Below are 13,709 nucleotides of genomic sequence, written 5' to 3'. Positions count from 1 at the left end.
ACACAACAACATGAGTTACACTGGAGTAAGACACCATACGTCAATAACAAAAGAAAAAAAAAAAGTCTAATATACAGTGGTGCAAATGGCCTGAGGAGGTAAGACAATAATAGGCCAAGAGTAGCGAGTAAATTCAAATTTAGCAAATTAACACTGGAGTGATAGATGTGCAGGATGATGTGCAAGTAGAAATACTGGTGTGCAAAAGAGAGAAGCAATAATTTTTAAAAAAACAAAATGGGGTTGAGGTAGGTAGATTGTTGGGCTATTTACAGATGCAGCGATAGTAAGCTGTTTCTGACAGCTGATGTTTAAAGTTAGTGAGGGAAATTATAAGTCTCCAACTTCAGCGATTTTGCAATTCTTCCAGTCATTGGCAGGCCCGCCCTCCACCTCCACAAAAAAAAGCGTGCTGTTGGCAAATTAATTTAAAAGATTTAGATACCGAAACTTTAGATGAGAGAGAGGTGAGATGGAAAATTGACGTTAGCTTCTTGCTTTGCTGTCTATTGGGCAAGCCCTACCTCATTCAAACTCCCAAAAGACCCCTTTGCATTGCATATGACTTTTCCATTCCCTTTCTCCATCCCACTGCTGAGATTAGCACAAATCAACAGTTGCGTGAGCAGCCCAACGTCCCGGTACTGTAGTGAAACACGTGGTTGTTCAAAACTGAACAATAAGGTATATACCTCTAAGGAGTGATCAGGTAGTCTTGGATACTATTCTGCCTCAATATCCCTATCCATAATCCCAACAACACACAGGGGTCTGGGAGATGTTCTCTGGTAGGCCTGGGTTGATCGTCCTATTTCCTGCCTCAATTTCTTCTCTAATCCACGCACACGACCAGGTCTGCGAGGCGATGTATTTCTCCTGGTAAGGTCCCGTTGTTATCATTCTCCTCGTGCTGTGGCGAAGCGCCTAACCAACCTCCTGAAACAAATGGCATTTCATTATCTTCAAGAATTTGTGGTCCTATAAAGAATGGAACAAACCCAAAACCGGAATAATTAAAAAGCTTTATCTAAAATATAGCAGATTTCAATTAGAATCACTGCCTGCAGCGAAGGCAGCATGTGCTGCTAGCTGGCCATGGCTGGGGCAGCGCTTCACCTAGAGGAGCCACAATACAAAATGGCTATACATCAATAACTGGGTGCTACTTCTGATTGTTATCAGTGGAAAGTAGAGAAAAGCTCGTACTGTACTGGGGATAGGCTGTAGGTTCTCCAGTAAATGGTTCAGAGATCACTTGCTGTTTTCTAGTGAAGAGGGAAGGGGGAAGATATAGGACTAATATTTTCTAATTCCATCTTCATTGGGTGTTTGACGTTGCCTGGTGGAGACGTAAGAATGGATCTACTATTGTGTGTGTACCAGTCCCACTCATAATCAGCTAACCACTAGGAAATGAAGACCATAGGGCTTGTGCCTGTTGATGTGTTTTATATAAATTGTTTGTCCCCACGGGAACAGTGAGCTCTATGGTTTGAAATGACAGAAGCCATGTGTCATTTATCTCATTGAAGGTGTCTTTAAGAGCGGCGCCCGTACACCGTTGTTTAGGATTATATTTAACAATAGTATGTGGGGTGTGTGGGCTGACTGTGCGTGGAGGGAAAGGCCTGTGGAGGGTTTTAAACTTTCCTGCGTCCCGGGAGGCACTCTGGAAATCTGGCATGCCGTGTCATCCATTTTAATGGCATTACACTGAGACCGCGCCGCTAGGGGCATTGGTGTGGTGCGGTGGTGTATAAATACTAAAAAAATATTCCACTGTGTAACATGTTGGCGATATAAAGTTTCTGATGATACTTACAGTAATGTAGTTTGTTTCCTCGCTCTCCCAGGAGTGTGTATCTGACCGTAGTAACCCAGCTCTTCGGGGTGCTGTACAGGCAGGACAGGTACCAACAGGTCTCAGACCGTGCTGCAGTTGCTGGAATCTATGTAAATGACTGAAGTAGCAGAATGTCTGTTTAAATCACAGTTTGCTCAGGGGAAGAACTGAGTTTGACACTCATTCTTTACATTCTCCCCCTTTAGCCAGAACAACAACCCTGTGCTGTGACCCAGAACCTGGCTAACCTTTAGCGCCCAACTTTTAGCATCTATGCATGTGTTTTGCGTTAGTACTTAGCTAGAGCTTTTCAGTTACTCGTCGTTGGTGGCAGGGCGAGCTACTGGATTACGGCTCGGATGATGACGTTACCAATATCTCCCAGCATAACCTATTGGGACTTTCCTTCTGTTCGCCTAGCAAAGCATCCTCCTCGTTTCTAATCGGCCCGTCCCTTTTTGCATCGCCCTGGGCGCGCACGGTCGTATACGGTACGTTTAAACTGCCTTGCGCCCCCCAGTGCGGGGGTCTCCTCTATCCTCACGGTGCATTTTAAGGACTTTCCCGGCACACCAAGTCATTTGCTCCGGGCCGAACACGACATGTGGATCGATGGACGCTTGGCCTAGTTGGCAAGTGGCCTGAGGGGGACAAATGGTTTCTATGCTATGACCTACTCTGAGAATGGCCAAAATAGGCTAATTAGTGAATTGTGACCACACATGTTCTTTTTGGGTTCTGCCGTGTTTCAACGCAACTCCCCGGGCGTCGTGTTCAGTCTATACTACAGCGACGTTTAATAAAGGTGCTTCTTGTATACGTACAGTAGTTAACATCGGTGTTTTATTGCGGCGGCAGTCTGTGCTCCTACATTAGATTTGTCCGTGGCTAATGTCCTCCCGCTTCAGAGTGTTTTCCTAGTTGTTGTTTTCTTGTGCATTTGCTCCTTTTACTTTTCGTTGGGGTGATGGCATGCGAGGATCTTGATGCGGTTCTTGTTGGGTGTTCGTTCTTTCGATTGCGTGTGTGTGTGTTGTTTGTGTGGTTTGTGTTGTTGTTGTGGTCGTTCATATAGATCCAAATCAATCAACATGTTATCCGTCACTCACATCGCGCCTGAAGTGCGTGGTGACCACCTTACATGTACACTGCTCTTACGTTAATGTTGTTCGTCGAGCCCCGAATTATCATGACCAGTGAGCTGAGATTAGGCGTGGGTCTGCTGACGAATATGTAGCGAGGGCCAGCCGACGAGAGCATACAGGTCGCAGTGGTGGGGAGTATATCGGGCTTTGGTGACAAAACGGATGGCACTGTGATAGACTGCATCCAATTTGCTGAGTAGAGTGTTGGAGGCTATTTTGTAAATGACATCGCCGAAGTCGAGGATCGGTAGGATTGTCAGTTTTACAAGGGTATGTTTGGCAGTGTGAGTGAAGGAGGCTTTGTTGCAAAATAGGAAGCTGATTCTAGATTTAATTTTGGATAGGAGATGTTTAATATTAGTCTGGAAGGGGAGTTTACAGTCTAGCCAGACACCTAGGTGTTTGTGGTTGTCCACATATTCTAAATCAGAACCGTCCAGAGTAGTGATGCTAGTCGAGTGGGTGGGTTGGGGCAGCGAATGGTTGAAGAGCATGCATTTAGTTTTACTAGCATTTAAGAGCAGTTGGAGGCCACGGAAGGAGTGTTGTATGGCATTGAAGCTCGTTTGGAGGTTTGTCAACACAGTGTCCAAAGAATGCCAGGTGTATACAGAATGGTGTCGTCTGCGTAGAGGTGGATCAGGGAATCACCAGCAGCAAGAGCGTATCGTTGATATATACGGAGAAAAGAGTCGTCCCGAGAATTGAACCCTGTGGCACCCCCATAGAGACTGCCAGAGGTCCGGRCAACAGGCCCTCCGATTTGACACACTGAACTTTATCTGAGAAGTAGTTGGTGAACCAGGCAAGGCAGTCATTTGAGATACCAAGGCTGTTGAGTCTGCCGATAAGAATACGGTGATTGACAGAGTCGAAAGCCTTGGCCAGGTCGATGAAGACGGCTGCACAGTACTGTCTTTTATCGATGGCGGTTATGATATCATTTAGTACCTTGAGTGTGGCTGAGGTGCACCCGTGACCAGCTCGGAAACCGGATTGCACAGAGGAGAAGGTACAGTGGGATTCGAAATGGTCAGTGATCTGTTTATTAACTTGGCTTTTGAAGACTTTATAAAGGCAGGGCAGGATGGATATAGGTCTGTAACAGTTTGGGTCTAGAGTGTCACCCCCTTTGAAGAGGGGGATGACCGCGGCAGCTTTCCAATCTTTAGGGATCTCGGACGATACGAAAGAGAGGTTGAACAGACTGGTAATGGGGGTTGCAACAATGCCGGCGGATAATTTTAGAAAGAGAGAGTCCAGATTGTCTAGCCCAGCTGATTTGTACGGGTCCAGGTTTTTCAGCTCTTTCAGAACATCTGTTATCTGGATTTGGGTGAAGGATAAGTGGGGAGGCTTGGGCAAGTAGCTGGGGTGCGTAGCTGTTGGCCGGGGTTGGGGTAGCTAGGAGGAAAGCATGGCCAGCCGTAGAGAAATGCTTATTGAAATTCTCGATTATCGTGAATTTATCGGTGGTGACAGTTTTACCTAGCCTCAGTGGAGTGGGCAGCTGGGAGGAGGTGCTCTTATTCTCCATGGACTTTACAGTGTCYCAAAACTTTTTGGAGTTAGAGCTACTGAATGCAAATTTCTGTTAAAAAAAGCTTACCTTTGCTTTCCTAACTGACTGTGTGYATTGGTTCCTAACTTCCCTGAAAAGTTGCATATCTTGGGGACTATTCGATGCTAATGCAATACGCCACAGGATGTTTTTGTGCTGGTCGAGGGCAGTCAGGTCTGGAGTGAACCAAGGGCTATATCTGTTTTTAGTTCTACATTTTTTGAAGGGGCAAGCTTATTTAAGATGGTGAGGAAATTACTTTTAAAGAACGACCAGCATCCTCTACTGACGAGATGAGGTCAATATCCTTCCAGGTCGATTAGAAAGGCCTGCTCGCAGAAGTGTTTTAGGGAGCGTTTGACAGTGATGAGGGGTGGTTGTTTGACCGTGGACCTTTGCTATTGTTCTGGGATTGATTTGCATTGATTTGCAAAGTACGTTCATCTCTAGGAGACAGAACGCGTCTCCTTCCTGAGCGGTATGACGGCTGCGTGGTCCTATGGTGTTTATACTTGCGTACTATTGTTTGTACAGTAGAACATGGTACCTTCAGGCCGTTTGGAAATTGCTCCCAAGGATGAACCAGACTTGTGGAGGTCATCAATTTTCTTTCTGAGGTCTTGGCTGATTTCTTTTGATTTTCGCATGTCAAGCAAAGAGGCATTGAGTTTGAAGGTAGGCCTTGAAAAATATATCCACAGGTACACCTCCAGTTGACTCAAATATTTTCTGGATTTTTCAAGCTGTTTAAAAGGCACAGTCAACATAGTGTATGTAAACTTCTGACCCACTGGAATTGTGATCCTGTGAATTATAAGTGAAATAATCTGTCTGTAACAATTGTTGGAAAAATTACTTGTGTCATGCACAAAGTAGATGTCCTAACCGACTTGCCAAAACTATAGTTTGTTAACAGAAAATGTTGGAGTGATTTGAAAAACAAGTTTTAATGACTCAAACCTAAGTGTATGTAAACCTTCCGACTTCAACTGTAAGTCGAAACTAGAACATGCACTACGGAACATTCAATGTCATCTTGGTAAGCAACTCTGTTGTCTATTTGGCCTTGTGTTTAGGTCCTGCTTGAAAGTGTGATTTGTGTTTCTGTTGGAAAGCAGACTGAGCCTGATTTTCGTCTTGGATTTACCTGTTTCTAGCTGTATTCCATTTTTTTTATCATGAAAAACTCCCTAGTCCTTACCGATGACAAGCATACCTATACATGATGCAGCCACCCACCATGTTGAAAATATGAAGAGTGGTACTCAGTGATGTGTTGTGTTGGAGTTGCCCCAAACATACGCTTTGTATTCAAGTACATAAAGTAAAACATTTTGCAACATATTTTGCAGTTTTTACTTTAGTACTTTTTGCAAGCAGGATGTATGTTTTTAAATCTTATCTTTGTATTCTGTAACAGCGCGTCATTCTTTTCACTCTGTCATTTATGGTTAGTGTTGTTGGAGTAACTACAAATGTTGTTGATCCATCCTCAGTTTTCTCCTATCACAACCATTAAACTCTGTAACTGTTTTAAAGTCACCATTGGCCTCATGGTGAAATCGCTGAGTGGTTTCCTTCCTCTCACGCATCTGAGTTAGGAAGGACGCGTCTATCTTTGTAGTGACTGGGTGTATTGGTACACCATCCAAAGTGTAATTAATTACTTCATCATGCTCAAAGGGATATTCAACATCTTCTTTTGTTGTTTTTACACATCTACCAATAGGTACCCTTCTTTGTGAGGCAGTGGAAAACCTCCCTGGTCTTTGTGGTTGAATCTGTGTTGGAAATTCACTGTTCGACTGAGGGACCTTACAGTTAATTGTATGTGTGTGGTACAGAGTTGAGGTAGTCATTCAAAAATCATGTTAACTGTACCTTTAAAGCCTCTAGTCAACAGAACTGTATCTCTTCTCATGGAGCAAGGTTGAGGTCAAATTCCATTTCCTGTCAATTCAAGAAGTACACTGACATTCACATTCAAATTATCTTCAGTGCTTCTTAATCAGAAACATGTTGAATTGGAATTTCGTTTACTTTCTGAATTGACTGGAATTGAAATGGAATTTACCCCAACCCTGTCATATAGCATAGCTCCCCTTAGATGTGATGCTACTATGACTTTAATTTCCATCGTACAGTACATTTTTATTCACTTTTACACAAAATAGAAAAAGTGGTTTACCGTAAGTAGGAGCAGTGAGATTTGTTTATATGTTTTCTCTATAATACATTGTATGCAGCATATTAAATCATATTAAATCTATAATCTAAATCTATGCAAGTAACAGCAGGGAGTCCAGGTCACGTGTGGAGTACAAGGATCATTATTTTTTATGTTTCTGCTTGATACCCCTTCTATCTAACTATATCCAAGGGGGCACAGATAATAAATTATTAAACAGGAATTCTCCCTCTGTAAGGTATCATTGAATAACTTAAAATTCTAGACTTCATGTTCAAAAGCATTGTGCCTCGTATACTGTAACGTATTCAGAATGAAAGGTTCCACTGATTAAGTTTTCAATAAGTGTAATACTTTACAATAAGTGTAGGACCGGTTTCACAGACAGGGCTTAGATTAAGCCAGGAGTTCGGCCTTAATGTGTACTAGTTAAACTAGGACATTTAAGTATCTTTCATGAACGTGGCTTAAATTTGGCTTAGTTAGTTGGAGACTATGGAGTCATGGAGTTAGGTAAATAAGCCTAAATGAGAACGCCTATGTTAAGACTGATTAGGTTTAAGTATGAGCACATCGCTGATGGTTTCCTCTCTGAAACTGGGCAACAATGTTTGAAAACTCTAAATTGGGAGTGCATACATTGAACATTGATGGTAAACCAGTTGTTACGGTTCCTGTACTCCTCAGCATCAGGAGTTGATGGGCACTTGATGGGAACATGACATCCATCTAACCAGCCAATCACTCCTGGGAAGTGTACCATATTTATAGAATAGCACTTTATAGTTGGCTTGGCCAGCAGCATCAGGAAACTAGATGTAAAGACTCCTCAGTTCACAAAATGGCCCCTGCAGACTTTGAACTATTCTACACACAGTTGCTTCACTGGCACCACACAAATCACTAGTTTCACGATGAAAGATTCCAGATGCAAAAAACTCAAAGTGATCAGAACTTGGAGAGAATTGGTTAATGACTTTCCTCTTTGAGACAGAGAGGAAATTCTAGGCTCAAGCAAAGATATTATCTCCAATACATTTTCTTTGTACATACGAAAGTGGTCTCAAAAAGCTCTTTCATCAAAGTATAATTTAATGGATTACAGTGATCCCTCGCCACTTCGCGGTTCACTTATCGCGGATTCGCTATTTCGCGGATTTTCATAATGCATTTTTTTTTTTTTTTTGGTGCATTGTGCTCTGCATTCTGATTCGCTAAAAACTCACTCCCGCTTCTTGTATCAAAACATGCTACGAATTGTGCTATCATTTTGTCGTCTCGTGCAGTTATGTGTACGTACATAAAACAGCTTGGCAAATTTACATTAAGTTGGCCAAATTATCTTGTAATTTCGAACATCTCCTAAACCCATAATGTCGACGAAACGGCCTACACGTGAGTCACTGTATTTGTATACATGTAATAGTTGCTAATTGTAAAAAAAAAAAAAAGTTTTCTATTTCGCGGATTTCACTTATCGCGGGTCATTTTCGGAACGTAACCCCCGCGATAAACGAGGGATTACTGTACTCTTATCCACAAGTACTCATCTGGCTGGCCTCTGTAGTGCATGTTGGTCTTCATTTAGATATTACAAATAGTCCAGGCTCCCTCACAAACAGCACTAAGCAGAAGTTAAACCTGCCTCTTTAAAGGATTCATTTAAGCTTTAATTTAGTCCTGGAGCAGCTCTAATCCTCCCTCTTGCAATCGACTTTGTTTAATCCAGAACAGGCTAAATCGACGACGATTTTAAGATAAGTCTGTGCAAGTCTCTTTGAGTTAAGACAGCTCAAAACAGGCATTTTAGTCTGGGGCTAGGCTTGATCCTTGTGTGTGAAACCGGCCTGTAAATTAAGGGTCAGTCCTAAGCAACTGTAGCCTACTGATCTCATTTCCCTAAATAAAAATGATTTATTTTTTTGTCCACAGGAGACGTCTTAATCACGAGTACATGATAGGGTTGTTACCTTTCATAATTACCCCAAGTGGTCTTAGCTACAACACTAATTGATGTGATCTAATGATCAACGGTCAACACTATTAGGCGTCTCCTTTTTATTTTTTATTTTTTTATTTCACCTTTATTTAACCAGGTAGGCTAGTTGAGAACAAGTTCTCATTTGCAACTGCGACCTGGCCAAGATAAAGCATAGCAGYGTGAACAGACAACACAGAGTTACACATGGAGTAAACAATAAACAAGTCAATAACATGGTAGAAAAGAAAAAAAAGAGAATCTATATACAATGTGTGCAAAAGGCATGAGGTAGGCAATGAATCGAATAATTACAATTTAGCAGATAAATTGATAAACATGTTCTGAACTGACCGATTCAAAGTGATGTTTCTATAAAGTGATGTTTTAACCTTTTATTTATTTCTATTTGTATTTCTTTTCATTATGGATCACCATGCCAAAGCAGCAGCTACTCTTCCTGGGGTCCAGCAAAATTAGGACAGTTTGTACAGTTAATACAAAATTGATACAGGTAAGTCAATCTTAGATGTTAAGTCCCCTCCCTATTTGAGCGGTTCTGGACTGGTCCCGACAGGGTTCCTGAGTGGCGCAGCGGTCTAAGGCCCTGCATCTCAGTGCTAGAGGTGTCACTACAGACCCTGGTTTGATCCCGGGCTGTATCACAACCGGCCATGATCGGGAGTCCCATAGGGCGGCGCACAATTGGCTCAGCATCGTCATGGGTTAGGGGAGGGGTTTGGTCGGGATAGGCTGTCATTGTAAAATATGAATTTGTTCTGAACTGACTTGCCAGGTTAAATAAAGGTTCAAGTGCTCTGTGGAAGTTGTAGGGTCCAGTGCCTTATAGCGCCAGGAAGCCCCACCTGTCTGCTCTCCTCCACCACTCTGTCAGTGGACCTGACTTCAAGTGCCAGGTTTCACACCCCACATTTGCGTAGGGAGAGACATGTCACATTTTCTGGCCTTTCCTGACAGAACCTGGGAGACTACATATGAAAGGTGACAGTCTAGCAAATCCAGAAATCATCGTTTCCTCCCGCTGTGATACTCCGCCGGATTTAGAGCTCTCAACATGAAAAGATACTAAATAATTTTGTAGAATTGAAATTCGATCACTTTCTCTTGGTCAGAGATGGACGAAATCTACACAACACTAAACAATACATTAATTGGAGTATAACTGTGACAAACGGAGCCAACAAACTGTTAGGGCCTACATAAAGCTGTCCCAACAGCAGAGTCCCAACAGCAGTCCCAACACCTTACCATGCTACACCTGGCTTTCAGTGGAGCCTTGTCTGGCAGCGAAACAGTTAATTCAGCCTCATTTACTGCCTTTTAAAAAACATAGCTGATATGGCTGAGTTACTTAAACAAATGTGGTTTCTACTGACAATTGAGATGTACAAACTATGGCATAAGGGGACAACGAGCGGATAAGAGGCAAGCCATAATTTCGAATAAGTAATTAATGAGCAAGCTAGGACGGACATAGTCAAAATAACTATTTGTTCAGCCGTTATTACAGTATTCTCCCTGTACAGGAAGTCAGAACCTCAGGATAAATATAGGGGGCATATAAGCAGACAATGAAAGCCCTTACAATATTCAATGATGACATTTCTCTAATACAGGCTATAGGCTACATGTGCCCCACCAAGTCAGAACAGTAGGCTAAATTATGAGGGGAAATGGGCAAAATTATTAGGGTGAGGCACATGTGCTACTAACAGCTTGCTACACAACATACACTTAGTATTACTTTCTTAGCAACAGTATACATATCTCCCTGGCATATTACATAATTTATGCAGCAGCGTACTGTACATACATTTTTGGACTGACCTTGTTGTGCTGGGCTCAGTTGAACAGGAAGGTGGCGCAGTGGTCCTTCGTGGGCAAATGTTGTCATCAAAGTCTGGCATTCTCTGAAAAACACAAGGTCAAATCAAGACATTAGTGATCTTCAGGTCAGAGCTCGAGACAGAGGCCCGAGTTTCCGAGTTGGATGACCGTTTAAAACGTATTTTCCCAGTCGAAGCTCGTTTTTTCCGAGTTCCCAGTTGTCTTGAACTCACTGAAGTCCGACATTTCCCAGATCTGAGTTTCCAGGTGTTTTGAAAGCGACATAAGTCATGCTGGATTGACAGCATGGCCAATGTTGAATGTTTATCCCTTTTAAGCTTGGAAAAGAGACCGTTAAACACAGATTTGGACCACACACCCACTCCACTGAATAGCAGGCTAGTGATTGCTTTGCAACTCTTGCAGTTATCCACTGATTCCTTCCAAACCACTCATTGTTGAATTTGTGATTTCATTGTTGTGTAATGTTTATGTCCAATGGCAGATGAGCACCAATACATTTAATCTATAATTTATCTTCATAATTCCTCTTCATATGACAAGGATTGAAAAGGATTTGCCAGTAGATTGTTGACTTGATTCATGATGAGGACTGCTAGCTTGGTAGCTAAGATTTTGAAAGTATGATGTTGACATGATCAGTCCAATCAAAGCTACTGTAGATATAACGTGATATGACGTAATTTTATCTGTGGCCAATAGTCTTGAGCCTTTTTGGATGGGCACTTCTAATGTAACTCTATGGCAGCACCCAAGAGGCTTGAATTTTCTCCCCGTAGATTTTATGGCGACGTAGTGTCCCTATGAGTGACAGAACACTGAGGCAATCACAGCGCAACTAGAGAACATTACCAACCCCTAAGCTCCGTATTTTCCCGCTGGCTGCCCCACCACAACAGAAAGCACTGATCTAGGCTGAAACACCTGCATTTTGGAGCTGCCTTACTCAAGAAAGCAAAAAAGAGACCATATTTATGTGGATTTATTAACTAATTCATTTGTCTTTTTTTAACGTTGTTTGCAAACTGATATGTGACATGTATTAATGCCAAAACAACATATAAAACAAGCACAAAACAGTTATTGTTTTGCTAAACAGCTGGGGCTCAAAACAGGGGGGGATCTGCCCCACTTGACCTGAAGGACAGGTCACCACTGGGTGGGGATCTGCCCCACCTGACCTGAAGGACAGGTCACCACTGGGTGGGCATCTGTCCCACTTGACCTGAAGGACAGGTCACATGGGTGGGGAGTCTGTCCACTTGACCTGAAGGACAGAGTTCAGCCACTGGGTGGGGATCTGCCCCACCTGACCTGAAGGACAGGTCAACCACATGGGTGGGGATCTGCCCCACTGACCTGAAGGACAGGTCACCACTGGGTGGGGATCTGTCCCACCTGACCTGAGAGGACAGGTCCAACACTGGGTGGGAATCTGCCCCACCTGCCCTGAAGGACAGTCACCACTGGGTGGGGATCTGCCCCACCTGACCTGAAGGACAGGTGGTCGCCCCACCGAACTGAAATGACGGTCTACATGGAGTGGCGGATCTGCCCCACCTGCCCTTGAATGACAAGGTATCACCACTGGGGTGGGGGATCTGCCGCCACCTGCCCTGAAGGACAGGTCACCACTGGGTGGGGATCTGCCCCACTTGACCTGAAGGACAGGTCACCACTGGGTGGGGATCTGCCCCACCTGACAGGTTGAATCTTGACAGGTTAAATGACAGGTTAAATCTTATAGTAAGTTGTTTATAATTTGATTACTGTTATATTTAGAAAGCACTTAAGTAATTTCAAGCCCAATTCCCCCACTTTTGTTGAATAGGGGAAAAAAACTATATATGATGTTTTGATTGATATTTTTTATTTATTTTCATATTTGTACTAAATACTTGAGGTTGTGTCCTCAAAAGTGACTACACCTCACCAATTTATTTTTTTTTAAATCCCCTGAAAAGGTGAATTCCAGACCTTTCTAGAACTATCCAGCATTACCAGTTATTGTTTATGACCATCTCAGGAAACATAATTAATTTTGTCTATTTAGGCAGAACTATACATTTTGCCATAACATTCAAGAGGAACACATTCTTATTTACAATGACGACCTGTTACAGCACCTAGCATCGGTAGACCCAACGGTAATAGAATTACCTAAGAAAGTGTTCAAGTGACAATGTTCTCTTAAACTACATCAAACTGAAGCTGAAAACTGAAGCTGAAGACCGAAGCTGAAACTGAAGCTGAAAACTGAAGCAGAAGACCAAAGCTAAAGACAGAAGCTGAAACTGAAGCTGAAACTGAAACTGAAGACCGAAGCTGAAACTGAAGCTGAAGACCGAAGCTGAAAACTGAAGCTGAAACTGAAGCTGAAGACCGAAGCTGAAAACTGAAGCTGAAAACTGAAGCTGAAAACTGAAGCTGAAACTGAAGCTGAAAACTGAAGCTGAAACTGAAGCTGAAGACCGAAGCTGAAACTGAAGCTGAAAACTGAAGCTGAAAAAAAGCAATAGACTGTAAATACAATGGATCTGAAACTGAATTGTAACGATATCAGTTTATTATCAATACATTTTCCTTAAAACAAACAATACCACATTTTAACAGTGTTATCTGTCAAGATAAAGAGCAGACAAGCTAATTAACAATTAACTCCAATGAATCTATTGCACTATCCCCAATAACCAATTTTATTCCTGCAGGAGTCAAGGACGACATCTTCTCTAACCACTAGGCTACCTGTTGCGGCAGGTAGCCTAGTGGTTAGAGCGTTGGGCCAGTAAACAAAAAGAGGCTGGATTGAATCCCCAAGCGGACAAGGTAAAAAAAATCTCTCACCTGTAGGCTGTCATTGTAATTAAGAATTTGCTTTTAACTGACTTTCCTAGTTAAATAAAGGTAACATAATTTTTAACCTCCCCGTGACACCACACGACAGCAGTCCAGAGCTGGGCTAGCTACTGACATTATCATCCAACATCTACCTCCATGAGAGGCTGGCTGTACCTAGCCTACTCACTTGCCGTTTCTCCCAATATGCTACAATATGAAGATAAAATTACTTAGGGTGTGTGTGTGTGTGTGTGTGTGTGTGTGTGTGTGTGTGTGTGTGTGTGTGT

At 42.7% G+C, this 13,709-nt stretch overlaps 1 protein-coding gene across 2 annotated transcripts in view; it reads right to left on the bottom strand.

Moving 5' to 3' along the window:
* LOC112068518 (kelch-like protein 4) overlaps positions 1 to 13,709 on the bottom strand; it is a 113,838-nt gene that overhangs the window by 96,333 nt on the left and 3,796 nt on the right. The window contains exon 2 of one of the 2 annotated variants that reach the window (XM_024135676.2): positions 10,564 to 10,646. In XM_024135676.2, the coding sequence (XP_023991444.1) occupies positions 10,564 to 10,643 (80 nt within the window). In that variant the 5' untranslated portion in view covers positions 10,644 to 10,646. Of the gene's footprint in view, positions 1 to 10,563; positions 10,650 to 13,709 lie in introns of those variants that run through there. The other variant, XM_024135675.2, reaches the window with a different exon arrangement.

Source organism: Salvelinus sp. IW2-2015, unplaced genomic scaffold (assembly GCF_002910315.2).
Source record: "Salvelinus sp. IW2-2015 unplaced genomic scaffold, ASM291031v2 Un_scaffold552, whole genome shotgun sequence".
Taxonomy (NCBI): domain Eukaryota; kingdom Metazoa; phylum Chordata; class Actinopteri; order Salmoniformes; family Salmonidae; genus Salvelinus; species Salvelinus sp. IW2-2015.
Note: the sequence above shows the minus strand (reverse complement) of the source record. Positions and strands in the feature narration are given on the sequence as shown.